This window comes from Protopterus annectens, chromosome 2.part0 (assembly GCF_019279795.1).
Source record: "Protopterus annectens isolate FY-2018-M chromosome 2.part0, PAN1.0, whole genome shotgun sequence".
Taxonomy (NCBI): domain Eukaryota; kingdom Metazoa; phylum Chordata; order Ceratodontiformes; family Protopteridae; genus Protopterus; species Protopterus annectens.
Genome location: NC_056728.1, coordinates 18,633,811 through 18,652,722, shown reverse-complemented (window position 1 = coordinate 18,652,722; position 18,912 = coordinate 18,633,811). Strand labels below are relative to the sequence as shown.

At 40.4% G+C, this 18,912-nt stretch overlaps 1 protein-coding gene across 1 annotated transcript in view; it reads right to left on the bottom strand.

Moving 5' to 3' along the window:
* LOC122792928 (FAST kinase domain-containing protein 2, mitochondrial-like) overlaps positions 1-18,912 on the bottom strand; it is a gene marked incomplete at its 5' end in the record, with an annotated part of 340,938 nt that overhangs the window by 99,228 nt on the left and 222,798 nt on the right. Inside the window, 1 exon segment of the mRNA XM_044060500.1 lies at positions 13,621-13,702. Within this exon segment, the coding sequence (XP_043916435.1) occupies positions 13,621-13,702 (82 nt within the window).

Below are 18,912 nucleotides of genomic sequence, written 5' to 3'. Positions count from 1 at the left end.
AGGCTAGCTTTCCGCCTAAGGGTGCTTCCAGTTGTTCCCTGGTAGGCGGTATCAGAGCCAAGTCACTGTGACTGTCCTGTGGAAGTGGTAGTAGCTGGATCTGCGGCAGTACTTCTCTGGTTGTTAGGCTGCCACTGACGTCCCCTGTAGGCACCTCTGGATTGACCTCTGCCTCTTGAGCACCTATTTTTGCCTCTCTGTGCTCTGGTGTCTGGAAAGGACCAATTCTTCGAAGGCCAATTTCTACTAAACCTAGGAGGCTGGACCTGTAAGAAGTCCTTGACTGTTTGGACAGATTTTGCTTTTTCCTCCACCTTCTTTAACACTTGCTGTGCAGGGGAGCCAAACAAACTGAGTTTCTCCATGGGAGCATCTAGGAGCTTTGACTTTACATGGTCTGGTAAGGATTGCTCTTTTAACCATGCATGCCTTCTGATCACTGTACCAGTTATAGCTGATCTAAAGGAACCGAATCGAACAACATATTCGGAGTAAGGTGGGAAGGTTTAAATATTCTTCTAACCTTAGTATGGCAGAGGCTGCCCTTCTGGCTGAGTTAGGGGGTAATGCCAATGTTCGGGTGATGGAACCCGACAAAGGGGGAGGTACGGTTATAATGGATCAACTGTTATATGAGGCTAAAATGCACAGTTTATTGTTAGATGGTACCAAGTATACAACAGTTTCTTTGAATGAGGTACATATTTCCTACAAAAGAATTGATCTGGCACTAAAGGATCTCTTGGATCAGGAAATTATTGAAATAGATCTTTACAATTTTTTGGAAAATTCCCATCCTAAGGTACCTAAGTATTTTTGGGGTACCCAAGATTCATAAAAATGTGGATGATCCTCCCATGCGCCCGATTGCTGCAGCCCAGGGGTCCAAAACCCACAACCTATCCAAATTTTTGGATTGGAAATTGAAATTACTGTGGGGAAAACATGATCATCTTCTTAAGGACTCGTGGGAATTTTTGCGAGGGGTTACTTCTGATCTATTCAGGCCTGACATATTTTTCGTTACAATTGATGTGGTTGATCTATTTTCAGTGATACCACACAGTGTTGGTTTAGAATGGATGGAAGAAGCGTTGTGGGCTTGTGCAGGTGTTACCAACAATGATGTTCATTTGGTTTTACATTTATTGGAAATGGTCCTTAAGTATAACTACATTTATTTTTCTGGGGAGTATTTTCAGCAGATTTCAGGGGTCTCTATGGGAGCCAATTGTGCTCCAATGTATGCAGACATTATTCTGTCAGTCTGGGAAGAAAAATTTGTTGTACATAGTGAATTTTCCAAGTATTGGACACACTATACTCGATTCCTGGATGACATTTGTATTTTTTGGATTGGGCCACAAGGCCTTATAGATGATTTTATTACCTACTTGCATACTACAATGGAATTTTTACGTTTTACCTATAGTGTATCTGCTGATCAGGTTAATTATTTGGATGTCACCCTCAGCAAACAGGGTGAACGGTTCAGTTCTTGTATTTATAGAAAGCCTTCATTTTCCAATGGGTATCTTCACTATTCGAGCTCACACCCAAAATTCCAAAAAAGATCTATCCAAAAGGGGCAATTTGTGAGGGTGTCCCATATGACATCAGAAGACCATAGTTTTTGCATTGAGGGGGACAAACTGAAGTCCTTTTTTCTGGATAGAGGGTACCCTGTTGGACTGATCAATTCTGTGTATGATCAAGTCAGGCAATTTAGAGCAAATAGGTTTGCCCCTATTTTTGGGAAGGCAAAGACGGATACACTTGGTGATCAATCCTATAGGTCTACTGATATAATGGGCCCTGACCAGTTGTTTATTACCCAATACAGTGAACATGCAGGTCAGATTAGATATATTATTGAAAAAGAATTCCGCGATTTTAGGGAATTCACTGACTTGACTAATCTCAAAGATCTAGCCTGCAAAACTGTATATAGAAAAGGGTTTAATGTAAAGAGGACATTAGAGCGAAGTTCCAGGTTGAGGGGTACCAACATTCCGAGGAAAGGGACATTTCAAGTATATCATGGATCAGGAATGTATATACTTGGAAAGAAGAAACAGGAGATTGTGGTCAAACAATTTTTACAACTGCAATTCTAAGGGTTTAGTTTACCTAGCTGTCTGCCGTTCTTGCCAGGCATTCTATGTGGGCAAGACGGAGAGGCAGCTAAGGAGGCGTGTCTATGAGCATGTATATGACATCCTAAAAAAAGTCAACACAAATGCGTTATATAGACATACTATTGTCTGTGAAGGAGCAGCATTTAAGTTTTTTGTTTTGGAATCAGTTGCACAGTGCAACAGGGGAGGAAATTGGCCTGCATTGTTGTCCCATAAAGAAACATGCTGGCAGATTTTGTTGGAATCCAACAAGCCCCCTGGGTTGAATGATTCCATTTCAATTGCTCCTTATTTAAAATTGAAAGCTGAACAATTGTAGGGTATGGACAGATTTTCATTGTTTTGTGTAGTATATACATACCTCTTTCAAAATGCACATAATATAAATTTTAGATGCTATATTGTCTATTTATTGTGTTTCTTACATTTTTAAAAAAATTCATATTGTGAGCTTATTATTAAAATATTATAAGTGGTTGAAAATATATAATATATAATATATATATTTTTGTGAAGAGCTATGATGTTGATGTAGCAATATATATTTAGGTATACTATGTTACATTTTATGTGATGAGTATTTTATATTTTAATATGATTTTAGGAAGAGTTGATCTTGTATATAAACAATATGTATAGTATTTTGATGCATATAACACTGAAAGTATTTGAAATACATGTGAATATTCATTGAGCGCTTAATGTGCATATTTGTAAAGAATACCTTCAGTCAGTATGCATTTGCTTTGACCTGTTAATTATGTAAATTTATCAATTAAGTGTTTTTGTATTTAGTTCGTGGAGAGGAGTGGTTGTTATCTGAAGAAGTTGTTTTAACAACGAAAACGTTGCTACAGTTGTGACACATTAGAATAAAACAGTTTTATCTCTAGGAGTGTGGTTTACTGCTCATTGACGGGTTCGTTCTCCTTATTGTGAGTTGGTGTTTTCCTGCTGGTTTCCCTGCCTGTTTGCTGCTTTACTTGGAGGTTTTGTTAGTGCTGCAGCCTTCTTGGTTTTGTTTGCTCTAAAGGAAGCCTCCAGTGCATCATAGCCGCATTTTAAGGAATGATTACTGACCTGCTGAGTGTTATGTACCAAATCCTGAAGGGACTTACGGTCTATAGGTTCAGGAGAGGATAGTTTTTTATTTAACTGATCTAACAAAAATTCCTGATACTGCATCATGTGGAATTGACAGTTTAAAGCCCTAGCCGAAAGAGTAGCAGAAGTATAAACTTTTTTACCCCATCTCTCTAATGCTCTAGATTCTCTTTCAGAGGGGAGGGGGGTTTTGGCAGTTGCTACAGCTTTGGGGCCTTGAGAAATAGTTTCAGGATCTGCAATAGGAGCCTTATACAGGTGATAATGTGTGTCCGGGACCCTGTAGTATCTGTCGGGCTTAGCAGGGGCCAGAGGAAGAGAGTCAGGGGCAGTACAAGCATCATTGAATGCATCAGCCACAACTGTTAGTACTGGAGGAATGGCTAAAGGCCTATGCTGTGGCAAATGCAAAAAGGTCCTGAGCAGTTTCCTAGAATCTGAAAAATCCTGGCCCTGCCATTGAAATTGTTCCCTCATAGCATGCAAGGTTTCCCCAAAAGAAAATTCCTCAGGAGGAGAGGCAGAAGGAATGGAGTCTTCTGCGTCAGAATCCTCATATGGAGAATAAGGGCCTTTTGGAGGATTTGAGTTTTCTGAATCATCAGAAGAATAATCCGTAGAAACTGGTTCAGGGGGCTCTGCTCTAGGCCTCTTCTCTGGAGGGGGATGAGAGGCCCTGTCAGGGTGAGGTTGGGATCCCCTGATCAAAGAAATGAGATCCTCTGCCAGGCTAAGCATTTGGGAACTAGAGCTAGGCATGTGTGAGGGGGTTTTAGAAGGCAAGGCCTTAGAAGCTTTAGCTGTTTTAGCCCTAGAGAAAGCCTTGATAGACATGGATGCAGGGGGCCTAGCAGCTCCACGTGCAGGAGTAGATATGTCTAAAGGAATAGTATCTGATAAATCCTGGGTGCCTGCTACAGCAGGAGAAATTTCAGTAGCAGATTCAGCCATGCTGTGTGAGGCCTCGGCTGCAGGAGGAAAGCTTTCGGCCGAAGGAAGAACCGAGGACTTGGTTTCAGCCGAAACCGAGACACTCGCGGTTGGCTTAACCGTGGTTTCGGCCGAAACCGCGGACCGAGAGTGTCGGTCCTTTTCCTTACGCTTTTTAGCTAATTGTGAAGTCGGAGTCTCCGACAGCATTTTGTAAGCAAAAGCGGGACCAAAAAACTCCACTGCAAACTCCGACTGACGTCTAAGTGTCTGTCGGTTGAAGGAAGCACAGGCTAGACAAGCTGCTACGTCGTGGTCTGGGCCTAAGCAAGGAAGGCAGTAAGAGTGGAAATCCTTATGAGGTATTTGTTTCCCACAAGTTAAACAATTATTTACTTTTTCTGACATCGGCTGAGGCAAGAAAGAGTCCCCAACGGGGTACTTAGCTTTTTAGAAGTCTTCGGTAGTAGAAATCTCTGGATTTGACCGACCGGCACTTGCGAACAGCTTCTGCTTCGGGCACCGCGCGGCAAGAAAGACTGAGGAAAGTGGCGTCGGCTGATGCCTTTATACCCAATTGACAGCAGCAGTGACGTCGGGTGAAGTGCGACATCAGCCGAGGCCAGACCCAGACTTTGGAATCCGGCCGACCGAAGGGCTGCCTGAGGCAGGACAACCCATTTGTTAGGACTGCAGATGCATCCTTGAAGGACATCAACCCTATCCCTGTGGAAAATAAGGTAAGGTGGTTCCACCATGACAGCTTGCAACTCAGAAACATGCTCTGCTGATGTCACAGCAATAAGTAAAACAGTCTTCCACATCAAGAACTTGAGATCAGTATGAAGCTTCATTTCAAAAGGTGGTAAGGTTAATTTTTCAAGAACATAACTAAGGTCCAATGAAACAGGAATTGGCTTATGAGAGGCTCTCATATACAAAACTCCTTTTATGAGCTGTTTTACCAAAACAGAAAAAGAACAAGGGCAATCCAATGGCAGACATGCAGAGATGGCTGCTAAATACGCCTTAATGCACACATATGATAAGCCAACCTGAAGTAGTTCACACAAATATTTCAAGACCAGAGGGATATTAGCCTCAATCCTCAATGGACCCTCTGTTTCCATTTAGGCACCACTTAGAAAACCTTATCTACTTGTAGAGATGAAATTTTCTAGCAGCAGGTTTTCTGGCCTCAACACCTGCTGTATATCCTCTTAAAACAGGTGCCTAAACAGAGTCAAGTTTCATTCATCCAAGCTGTTAAACTTTCTTCAGATCGGGGTGCCCAAGACTGTGTGAGCAGATCCAGCATCTGGGGAAATCTGTGGTAATTGCCCTAGGCCAATACCATTAACAGGGGAACCAAGGTTGCCTGGACAAATAGGGGGTCACTACAATGATGTTTGGTGTTTCTCTTTGAACTTTCAGAAGTACGTTGTTAATCAGTGGAAAGGGTGGAAACACATACATAAACATTCATGTCCAACAGAATGGAAATGCATTTGTCATTCAGGCATGGCTGCAAGGATGCTTGGAAAAGAATTTCTCTAGTTGTCGGTTTTAAAAGGAGGCAAGCAGATTTACTTGTGGCGTTCCTCACATCTGGACTAGATCCTGGAACACCACTGCCTTGAGCTTCCATTCCTGCAGGTATGCCCAGGAGCAGTTCAGTCTGCCACCCACAATATTCTGCTTTGATGGAATGTATGATGCTTGAAGAGTCAGAGAATACTGAGAAGCCAGCTCCAAGGCCATTACTGCCAAATGGTACAGAAGGTATGAATTTGTACCCCATTTGTTGAGGTACCACATCACTGTGGTGTTATCCATAACCAGAAAAGGGCTCCCAGTCTTCAAGGCATGAATCACTGCCAACATCTCCATAACACTGATGTGCTTCCATGCTTCTTTGGGCCCCAAGTGGCTTGCACTTGCATCCCCATTGACACAAGTTCCCAGACGAAGTTGGATGAACCTGTCTGGACAGAATGTACTGGCACCGGAGGGGAGAAGGGAAGCCCTGGATTGATGTTCAGCCGTTCTCTCCACCACTGTAACTCTCGTCTAATGAAGTGCAGCACTGGTAAGTGGGATTGCAAAGAATGAATTTGGTGGCTGCAACAACTTTGGACATACCACTGAATATACTTCATGTGAAGATGTGCCAGTGATAACATTAGTATCACGAAAGGTATCACATTAGGAATTTTCAGGAATTCCCCTCACTGAGGTCACCTACCTCTTGGGGAATTCCAAGAAGACCATCTGGTATGACAGGCCCTTCTCTATGGGCAAATAGGCTATTTTCTTTTGGAGTCAATCATGCACCTCAGTGAGATGAGTCTGTGATAGTGTAAGACACGACTTCAGGAGATTCAACTTGAACCCTAGATGAGATATTAAGGTAGAAACATTTTCTAGCCATTCCAAACACCAGGATTCAGATTCTGCACAGATGAGCAAGTTGTCCACACAAGGAAAGATGTGAATGCCCAAGACCAGTGGGCCACTAATGGAGCAAGGCATCCGGCAAACATTCGTGGTGCAGTGGAAAGCCCGAAGGGCAACACAGAAAACTGACAGTGTGAACCAGACACAACAAATCTCAGGTATCTCCTGAAGTGATGGGCTTTCATATTATGATAATAGGCATCCTTCAGGTCCAGAGTCACCATGAAGAATTGTTTGGCAACAGAGAAAGCACCATCTCTGCAGGGTGAGAACTGGGAACCTTGACAAAGGTATTCAAAAAGGAAAGCACCAACACCAGTCCACAACTGTTCTTTTTTAAGAACCAAGAAAATTCTGGAGTAGAAACCTCTCATTCTTTCTGAGGGAAGGACCCTAGAGTCCAGTACCTGCTAGAGGACAGGAAGGAATTACAAAATCTGGTCTGGTGGGTATGGGGGGGAATCCCCTAAGTAGAGGAAGATAGACTATCCCCTGCCATTTGTAACCCATGCTCAGAATGTTTAGTACCCACTTGTTGGAAACCACTGGCAGCTAGGCCACCTTGTTTTGGGCCAACTTAAAAGAGGCACCCAAGAGGGGGCTTGCTACAAATAGGTGCTGAGCCTCAGCATACTCATAAGCTGGGAGAAGTGGGGGGTCCTTTTTGGAAAGTATCCATTTTTATTTGTCTTGGAGAAATTCTCATCCTGACATTTCCTTTCACTGCCTTGGTTTTTCTTTGGTTGTGACTTCTGCTTGTTCAGCTGCTGAAAATTATCTTGGTTAAAGGAGGACAACTTAGGAATATGAAACATTTTAGAAACTCCCTACATCAACTTATCTCCGTCATCCCAGTTTTTAAGGATCTGATTAGCTGCTGTACCAAATACACAATCAGACTCAAGAGCAGCATTCAAATGCAGAATACTAAACAGAAAACAAGGAATTCCCTGAATAATATGCATGAGTTTAGAAAGACTGCTCTTAAGCAACTGTGTTTTTGAGAACTCCAGAGCACAAAAGCTTTTTGCATAATGACTCTAGCAACAGAAAGTAGAAAGGGTTGTCACCAAGCTTAGAGAGCCTATAACAAGGAAGATAATAAGAGATCCTGTAGAGGTACTAGAAGTATTTTGGAAATACTGTATAAATTAGAGAAATATGGAAATCAAGAAAAGGTATAAATTGAAATGTTTACGGAAGAATTAAATATGCTAAGGTTAGAGGGTAGATGAGGCTCAATTACTAACAGGACAGGAGGAGATGAGATAAAAATGGTGATGTATAACCAATCCACAGGAAAGTCCCCAGGAATAGGTGGTATTCCTGTGAAAGCTTAGAAGCTAGGAGAGAAAAAAATTGATAAAGGTCTGGAAGGTTTTGTTTAACAATATTTTAAGAGGAGAAGAAGCACAGACATCCTGGAAGAAAACGTTTGTGGCTGCAATCCCTAAAGAGGGTAAAGACCCCTCAGATCCAGCTTCATACAGGCCCATTTCAATCCTACACCATGATTATAAAGTGTTTATGTTTATAATGGCTAAAAGAATGGCAAATGTGATGCCAAAATTGATAGCAATGGATTGATGTGGTTTTGTGGAAGGGAGGCAAACATTTGATAACATTAACAGAATATCGCTGATCCAGAGGGAAGCAGAATAAGAAAACACAACTGTTGTTGGTGGGTCTTGATGCAGAAAAAGCATTTGACAGAGTAAGAGGGATGTTTATCAGCAGGAAATGGAAGCATTTGCATTCCCTGATAAAATTATAAGGTTGGCTAGGAGGATATATGAGGGATTGGAGGCAAACATTACAGTGGATTATTTCCTCTTTGATAATTTCTGTTTGAGCAGAGGAACCAGGCAGGGGTGACCTATTTCCCTTTTTTATTTGCATTGTATTTAGAACCACTGGCAAAGAAAATAAGGGTCTAAAAATTGAAGGATATAATTGGGTATGGTAGTCAAGAAATGCTGACTATTTGCAGATATTATTATTTTATACCTGTTAAAACCAGAAAAGGACATTTCAGTGTTGTGGAACTTTTTGAAGCAGTTTCACATCTTTTTTGGGATACAAAATTAATGAAGCTAAAACAAAGGCAATAGCTGTAAATTATGTACCCACACACAAATTGGTTCAGCAATATCCATACTTATGGGGATGTGATAAAATGAAGTACTAAAAAGGATTGTGGTGTGGCTGCTAAGGATATGTGGGAAGACACTAAACAAATGATAATAAAATTGGAAGCTTTGTTATATGGATGTCAAGATACAAGCAGTTAAAATGTTTTTAGTCCCTATTGTTTTATACACAGGTCAGGCATATTTTTATCAACCAGAGGAGAAGCTGTGGATAGCAATTAATAAAGAGCTGACGGGTTTTGTGTGGGAGGGGAAGAAGGCAAGAATCAAGTGGGACAAGCTGATTCTTCCAACAGAACAAAGTGGTTTGGGATTTCCCAATCTGAAGAGGTATTTCAGAGCTACACAGTTAAGGCTACAATAGGTTGTAAACCAATAGGTTGTAGACCAATAAGTTGTAGACCAATGTACAAAGGTTACAATGCATAACACAAGCAGAAACCTATAATTTAAAGTGGAAAGAGATGATGAAACAGAGGGGACGATCAAGAAACAAGGACAGACTTGGATTTTGGATGCAGATCCTTAAGAAGGATAACAATAACCAAACAGAATATTATATTCATAAAGCAGCAGAAAGTATTCTAAGAACTAGCCAACACAGGAATGCAGAAAGGAAATTGTGCCAAAAGGGGTGACTGCAATTAGGGATATAGACAATAGGCAAGAGGGGGCTAGAATTTATTGGAGAAAACTGGCAAAAGAACCAAGGTATTGGGAGCAAATAATTAGAGAGGGAAAGGTAGGTACGGTAATGGAATGGGAAGAGGCCAAAAATGTATTTGGACTGCAGGCTAGAGATTGTCTTCCCTATCAAGGATTGATATCAAAGTATAGGCAAAGAGAAAGAAAGAAACAGGGGGATCCTAAGCAAAAGACCAGCACTGGTCGAGCTTTTAGAAGAATCTAGGACAGAAGCTGCTGTTAAACATGGAATAATTAGTAGAGCATACTAAATATTGCTTGGTAACTATAAGAATAAATCAAAGGAGATTAGAAAGGATTTGGAAGAGAGATTGTACAAGCAATTCACAAAGAAACAATGGGAGAATATATGTATGTCTCCCAAATATGCAACAAAGTATAGAAGACTTAGGATCGTTGCCTGGAAGTATTTACATAGGTATTTTTATACCCCAGTAGACTCCAAACAATTTTTTCCTCAGGTAGACAGCAAATGTTGGAGGTGTGATGGGGGAAGAAAGAGGTAATTGGAGACATATTTTGGGGGTGTAATGAGCAGGAGACTTAAAGATTCCCTGCAGACTACTCTGTCGGAGATACTGGCTGAGCAAATTGGTGTAACTAAGGAAATTATTTTTTGAGCTACGATACAGGATCGAAATTAGGCATAGTAAGGCCTTGCTGAGTCTAATTACGGTGGCTGCCAAAAAAGCAATTACTAGAAAACAGAAATCAAAGTCGAATCCAACTGCACTAGAAGTAGTGAATATAGTAGCAACAGATAAAACTAGAATTGGGAACTTTAGAAAAGGGTAGGAGCAAATTCCTTACAAAAAATGGGAACTGTGAGAACAATACATGCAGAGGAAGAACAAAGTTTAAAAGAAGGCAAGATTTAAATGAGCTATGTAATGTTTGACAATGACTGGAGAGATTACAAATGATGTATTATGTTTGCAACTAAAATTATGTCAATATGGTTTATGATGTATAATCTTTGCAACTAAAATCATGTCAATATGGTTTGTTTTCATTTATATAAATGTATGATTGCCTATGTCATATGTGATAATTTAGTAAAGATGTTTCTTGTTTAAAAAACAAAAAAAGATTTCAAAATCTCATTCTTCAACTCATCAGAAAAATTCTGGGAGTAGAACCAAGCATACTTCCAAGTCACCACTGACAATGCTGTATTTCGAGAGTATCAGCCACCTCCAAGGCACTTTTTAATGCATGTTTATAAACACATGAGAAACACTGGAAACAATATCTTTAACAAACTTTTTGCAGCTAACGACAAAGCAAATTTATCTAAACTGTGCATGCGTCTCAACATACTTCCACATAGAACACTGGTAGTTAAACACTTGGGCTACTGTATCACACTGTGGCTGCTTTTTTCCCATAAATTCTAGCCACTTGCCTAATGTGCTTTGAGGGACTAGGATAGAAGAAGACATGGTCTTATTAACCACTGGAGCTGGGGACACTGAAGCTGACTTTGCAGATAAAGGGGCTTGGAAGCCAGGGAAAGCAAAACATACCCTAAATTTAAGCATTTTCTTAGGCAAAGCCTCAGTAAAGAGGGGGGGACTACAAGATTTCTTGAAGATGTGATCCAACACTAGAATTAATAAAGGGTCTCAACATATGGGGTCTCATCTTCCAAGAGGTTATAAACCCTGTTAATCTTGAGGCAGCCAAAGATAGCTCCCAGTTAAGTACGTCTCTAAATCTAGCCACATCTGGGCAAAGGAGAATGTCCATTTAGGTATGTGTACCTGTTCATAATCAGACTGATCTGACTCAGATGAATTAAAGTACCCAAACTCCGAATCCCTAGCAAAAAGATCTTAGTAGATTATCCAGAGGTCGAAGCACAGGTGTTAAATGTAATGCAAGTATGCACCCATCGTAATCTACTGCTTGCACAATGTATCTAGACATAGCCACCATACCTGACATAAAAAAAAAAACAGCCAGAGCCACCCACAAGTGTGGGTATCAACAGTGGAAAAAGATTCTGCACCCCTGACTTGCCCTGTATCTAAATGGTTTGGTTCCTCCATACCTATAGCAGGCAATAGTACAGCTCTGGAGGATGTGTCTGAACCTTGTGTCTCACACAGTTGTGGTATTCCAACCAGACCAGGGGACCTTGAGTTACCAGAAGGTGAATGGTCCAACAGACCCCCCCCCCCATAAGAACAAATAAAGGCCATTTTACATAAACTGAATAGAGAAACCACAAAGTAGCCTTTAACAGGAATCAAGTACTATATTAAATAAAATCCCTGTCAGAAATGTCACACAAAATGTTGCCAAAATTATTAATTAAACAAGAAATTTGTTCAAAAAGTTGTAAACCTACACAATCACATCAAATAATAAATCCATTAATCATTTATTGTGGTGACAAGGTTTAGGTCCCCACAATAAACAGGACATGCTGAAGGGATAGATTCCTGTCCCAGATACTTCCCATACTCTGGAACAGGCTACCCATCTATGTCAAGCAAAGTTCTTCATTAGCACTCTTCAAGAAAAATCTTGATGAGTGGATGGGAAATAGGAAATACACCCCGGGGATCACTTCTGTGACTCTGCTCGACATTGGCACAGGAAAATAACTTTCTTGGGTGGCGTAAGTCAGGAAACCTTGTTGGCTAGGCTTACGTAGGCTCTTGGGCCGATAGCCTAGTACCTACATATGAACAGGAATTAAAGACAATCTTAAGAAAAATTCCTGTCAGAAAAAAGAAACAAAATGGCATCAAAATCATGATTTAAACAAAAACAAATGTTTAAAAGGCTATAAATGACTTCAATGACCTCAAATAATTATAGCTCCATAGAAAAAACAGTGAAAACATCAGATTTTCCTTTAAATTAAGACTTTAATAAACAGAAATAAGTGTTGAGAATTACTTGCGCTTTTGGTAGCATGAAGCAATGAGAGTAACTGCACTAAAATGGCCTTAGTGCAGGAACTCCTTCCAACATTCAGAAAAAGCCATATAACACTATAAAATTGTCAAAACCCACACTAATGCTCATAAACAGCTTAAAAGGGCTTCTGTCTAATTTCTCCAAGTCTTTTGGATTTCTAATACCATGACAGGAATGGACCCCATTCTTAAGTTAATTAGTATTGTTTCAATCTATGACATCAGCCAAAAGTGCTCTTTTTGCAGTACCCTCAATGTGTCCAGAACTGAATCCTTCTGCAATTAATAAGGGAGTTACATGCATTAGTAGCATATCTAAATACGACTGTAAATTCTTTTTTTGAGACCCACTGCTCCTACTACTATTGGAAATGTCTGTGTATCCTTCTTCCACATTTCTCTCATTTCTGCCTGCAAATCTTGATAGTTTAAAAGGGCTGTATAAAACTTGTACTATAATATGAAACGCACTAAGTTTTTTTTTTTGTTAATAACAGAAAAAAAGTGAGAGAGAGCAAAATAACCTATACAAGCAGTAACTGAAGTGAGAGAAGGAGGAATAATACTGAAAAAGAGTTTCTTATCGGAACTCTGCAGGTGAAAACACAAGTAGAGGAGCATCTGAAGAGTTCTCTCTGACTGCGGCACAAAAAAAACTAAATGGGTCCTATCTGAGTGTGTGAAGGGCTGTCCTGGTGTTGCCAGCTGATTGGACCTTCGCTCTCAGAGAGGGGCAATGGGAGGAGTTCTGAGCTTTGACAGAGTGCCAGTGGAAGGGAAGCAGGGCACTACTTATCCATATGCCAGGAAGGCAGCGTATTTACTGAACATCTTCTAAAATGAGACCTAGAAATGAAAAAAAAAAGGAACAAAAACACCAAGGTGTTAATGCTTTGAAGGTTCCCGGAAATCAGTATGCTGAAAAAAGTTCTCTTGCGTACCATGTTAAGACGTGAACTGTGAAAACTCTGACATCCCACATTTATGCATCATTTGCAGAAAATTACATCGTGGTAGGTGGTCCCCAGAAAACGTTTCTATAAAAGCTACTGGTGGACTAAAACTTGAAGCTGGAGTATTTTTCAACATTACAATGCTCTGTTAAATCTATCCCTCATGTTTGCATAAGATTCTGAAAGCAAATTTCAGTTATATCCAGCTGCTGCAAACTGCATTTCACATATGAGAATTCTGAATACTACCTACCTCTGAATATCCTGGTTACGACTTTCAGCCTCACACAACGGGACTGCTCTCTTCTTTTCTTTATCAACAGCAACTTCAAAATCTGAAAAGATATACATTGTCATTTCTAAACACAAAAACCGATCAGATATGCCATGGTCTTTTGCTCCATGCTTACAAAATAGTAGTACATTTGACTTTTATGTGGTGCTCCTTCAGGCTGATTCATCCAGGGAACGCTACAATACAAGATGGAATAAAATTCAAAAATGTACAAAAAAATCACAGATGGACAAAACCATATAAATAGAGGCATGTGTGTGTACATGTATGTATGTATGCACATACATATAAACAGCCATGCATACACACATACTTACACACCATAGGTGAGCAAAATATATAGGAATAAATTCAAAAATGTAAAAAATCATGCACAGACCAAAACAAAAATAGAAGCACTTGTGTGCGAGTGTATAGGTATGTACATACATATACACATCCATGCATACACATATAATCATACATTATAGGTGAAGAAAAAGTATAAAAATACATGTGTATGCATACACACACACACACACACACACACACACACACACACACACACACACACACACTATACATACATACATACATAATCTGATCCTATCACGAACTACATCTAAGGCAGAGATGTGCTAAAGTGCACACTAACTGATACTTGCAAGCAACAAAGATAACAGTGATCTAGCATTATTCATCTACGTCTATCAAGGCAATAGGGTTACATGGAATTCATCTCACTGGTTATACAGACTATTACAGAGGTACGCTGATTTATTTTCTTATTCTCTAGCTTTTTTTCTGTCTGTACAGTAGCATGCTAATATGGCATTCAGAAACTTGCCAATGACCCTTTCATTTGCCCCGTCTGAAGCATGTTTAATCTTTTGTGTCTGAGCAGTACTATGTTACTGTGTTATTCAGCCCCATCTTAAACATGCTTGAATTGAACTTAGTAATGTCCAGTGACTGAATGCTGGTGTAACAAATTACTCGACAGGGGGGAAAGCAAAGCCTAAAGAATAAGAGAAGACTGCATAAGCACACTGTTATTCTAATACTTTGTATAATACAGACTAAACATGCTTAGTTAAGATGCATGTCAAGTGTATGTTTTACATTTGGGTATGCAGAGTTTTGGGGAGTTTCAAATGTAAGACACTAAACAGCTAGGGTGGATCTCTTCTGTTCCCCCTGCATCCCTTTCATTTCATTACCTCTAATAATGTGGATATTTTTTTCTTTTTGTTACAGACAATATTTTTTAAACTGCTGATTCTTCTTCTATACCACAACACTATCATACAAATATGCTTCCAGTCCAAAGTCGCACAATGTACAAAGGGTACAAGTAGTTATGAAAGCCATGCAACTAACATTCAGCAGTACTTGTAATGCCTAGTTGTGTTAGGAATGTACCATAAATGCAGATGTTCAAGTATACTTACTATCACATTTCTGACTTTGGGATTCCTTCTTGCAGGTAGCCCAACTGGCTGGCATGACATCCAGGGCTCTACCCTCCCCACAAGTCCTCAGCTGAGGCCATCCCATCGCTATGCAAGGGTATTGGTGGTATAACAGGTGCGTCTTCAGATCTTTCTTACTCAGGTAAAGGCCCGAAAGCTCCGGTAGACCAGACTGTTACAGTCTCAAAGTAAGGACAGACAAAAGAAGGAGGTGGCTTTATAGGACAGTGAGAGCAAAAGCACAGACAGAATGATTAGGGCACCACCCCAACCCAAGGTGCCAAGATTACGAAAGAGCTAAGAGAGAAAATGGTGGAAAGAGGGCAGGAACCAGAATTGCAGCATTAAATACACTAGCAAATCTACATTTATGAAAAGTTTCTAACATAATTATATTATGCATGTCAATCCTGACTTTTGCAAAGACTCCCAAAGCATAAGTTAAAGACTGGCTGGTTGGAGATAGGTAGATAGGAGAGCATAAGTAAATCCATCACTGGCCCTAAAAGTTACCCTCAAAGGTCCATGTGGCAGCCTCCAGGAGAGTTTGCGTGCTGACACAGTAAGGAAAACTGAAATGACCCCAGTGGCTTAAGTGAAATGGGCTCTCATATGGCCACAAAGCCATTTGCCATGAACTGGGTATTACTAGGACATGCAATTAGCAAGCCATCTGGACAGAGTTTGTTTGGTGACAGGTTTCCCTTCTTTTCCCTTTGTCAAGAAGGCAAATAGCTGGCTACTCTTTCTGATTTTTTTTAATCAATACACATCAAAGGAATAAAGGCTTTTTTCCATCTTTGTTTTGACAGTTAAGAAAGACTGGCAAATAAATGGCTTGATAAAGGGACGCCTTAGTCACCATATTTGGCACAAGGTATGGGCTGGTACAGAGGGACAACCTTTCTTGGTGGAACACTAAAAAAGGTCTCTGCACACTAAAGCCTGACATTCTGAGATTCTTCTAGCAAAGGTCTTACAAGATAAAAATTGGAGGAGTGAAGACACAGGTGGTTCATAAGTTGCAAGGGTCAATTTCTCTAAAACATAGTTAAGATCCCATGCTGAAGTAATCTATTTTCTGGTGGTTTGTGATGTAGGACCACCCCTCAAAGAACTGCATACAGTAAGAGAGGGCCTGGACTGCAACGGGGGATTCAAGTTTAAGCAGGCTGAAATTGCAGAAGTATGAACCATAAAAATTCCTAAGACAGATCAGTTTTGCAAGAGTTTGGCAGGTAGTCCAGACCAATGCTACTTTTACTTTGTTTGGGTGTTGGTCTCTGCACAGGCACCAGTAGAATCTTTTAAATTTAGCTAGGTATTATTTCATTTGGTTTCCTAGCCTCCCTTATAAAGTTTACTTATGTCCTGAAAGTAAATGTGCTTAGTTGGAATTAATGTAAAATCATCCAAGCTGTTAGCCTTTAGTGTTCCCAGGCTGGGGTGCAGAAGGGACCCTTTCTTTTGTCTAAGAAAGTGCTACCTCAGGGTGTGGGCCTTCTATCTTCCCCTAGCCATGCTGTGTAGGAGGGAGAAATAGTGTTGTTATGACCAAATAAGGGGCACTAGTATGACTTTTGGCCTTTTCACCTTGCTTTCAGGAGTACCCTGGGGATCAAGGGTATGGAAGGGAAAAATGTAAAGAAACAAATCTGTCCAATTCAGGAAGAATGCATTTTCCAAGCTTCTGGAGCTGCTGTTATGCAGCAGAACTGTTACAGTTGTCTGTTCTGAGGTGAAGTAAACAGGTCTACATCTGTTATATCCTACATCCGTTACACCCTACATCCAGGGCATATCTAGAAAGATATCCCTGTTCCTATCTATTCATGGGGGATTAACGGATTCTGTTCACCATGTCTGCCAATACATTTTCTTGTGATGGAATATAGGCTGTTGTCACACATCACAGTTATATTGCCTGTGATAATCTGGAGTACGCCAAGTGCTGAAAGCCTTCAATGCCAGAAAGTCAAACACAAGTTCTTTGTCATTTACCTGTTTTCTCTTTATGTGTTGATTCTATGAACTTGTAGAGTACCCACACATGCCTAGCCAAGTCTGAGGAATCTGCAGTCAAAGTTTTCAAGAGAGAGTGCTTTGAAAGGCAGTCACAGACTGAACTGGAGATTCAATATCCACAATGAAACCTCTGTCCTAATGTAAAAAAGGATGGAAATGTTGAGATGTATAAAATGGGTGGTTTTCACACAATAAGTTTTTGACGTATCATTGAAGTTTCCTCATATAGGTTCATAGGTTCATAGGTTTATACTAGGCTATCTGCCCTAAGGCATTTATAAGCCTAGCCCAAATTTTGTTACGCGCACCCCTGTGGCGCCCCCCTTTATATGAAAAAATACTGTGCCCATTTGTTTGTTGTGCCTCTGCCCAGCAGTGACACAGAGATGATTCAGTAAACCTCGATCTCCCATCCACAGGTCTAGATTTCTCTTGAACAGAGTCAGCGAGGTGCTCTGCCTCACATGGACCGGGATTTTATTCCACAGCATAGGGAGTCTCTGAGTGATAAATCTATCCCTCCAGCACGTCCTATTTATATCCGTGCTAAGGTTTAAGTCGCTTGCTCTAGTGGTTTTGGTGGATTTGGATTTTTGAGGTGGAGCATGTCCATTAATTCCGGGTTGGACATGGCCTTGTATGTCAGGCACATGTCACCTCTGGGCAGACGGTATGCGACTGAATAGAGCTGGAGTTTCTTCAATCTGGCAGCATATGACAGATTTTGGAGTCCCTTTATCCTTTTGGTGAGGAACTTTTGGGGTCTCTCCAATTGCTGCAGATGTCGGGTGAGATACATCCCGAATGGGGTATTTTGTTTAACAGGAGGTGAAGCACCAGCATCTTGGAAGAAAGCTGTAGTGGCAGTATTACCCAAAAGACCAAAGACCAAAGACCCATCAGATCCAGCCTCATACAGACCCATTTCAATTTTAAACCATGATTATAACGTGTTTATGTCTATAATGGCAAAGGTTTTGCCAAAATTAACACACATATATTTACATAGATAAAGATCAATGTGGTTTTGTAGAGAATTTGATGACATTAATAAAACAATCCAGAGGGAAGCAGAAGGTAAGAAAAAGTACAGTTGTGTACACTTACCAAAAATGTAGATGTTCGAGTGCATTCACTGTTGCAGTCATTACATTTGGGGTAATCTGCTGGCAGGTTGCCCTCAGTCAGCCTGATTAACAAAGTCTTGGGTCCAGCATCAGTTGCTGTCCCTTCTTCCATGACGTCAGGTCGTCCGATGTATAAAACATGCAGCAGACATCATTACATCAGTTTGTCTTGCCCCAGATGTCAGGTGCCTCCCAAATGGGGAGCAATATATATATATATATATATATATATATATATATATATATATATATATATATATATATATATAAAATTAAAAACACAAAAAATATACCTCCAAACAAAAGCAAATACACCAAACATGAAGATAGGTCAGTGGCACCATCAAAATGCAGGAGGCCATGTAGGCAAACACTATGAGGAACTCCCTTGCTGATACAGAGTCCTGCTCTGAAAGTACATATTCAGATAGACCATGTTTGTCTTGTAGAAAGGCTCTGTAGAGGTTCATTTTTTTTAGACCCTGGCCTTAATACCACTTCTGCCTTACTCCTTATATTCTCCATTAGGGATTGCTAAGAGAGAAGCATGTAGGTTTGGCAGTTCAAGAATCTGAAGGATAAGGCAGCAAAAGTGCAAAATCTTTTTGCCAAAACTGAGTATCCTACTCTCCTATCAATGGGAATAG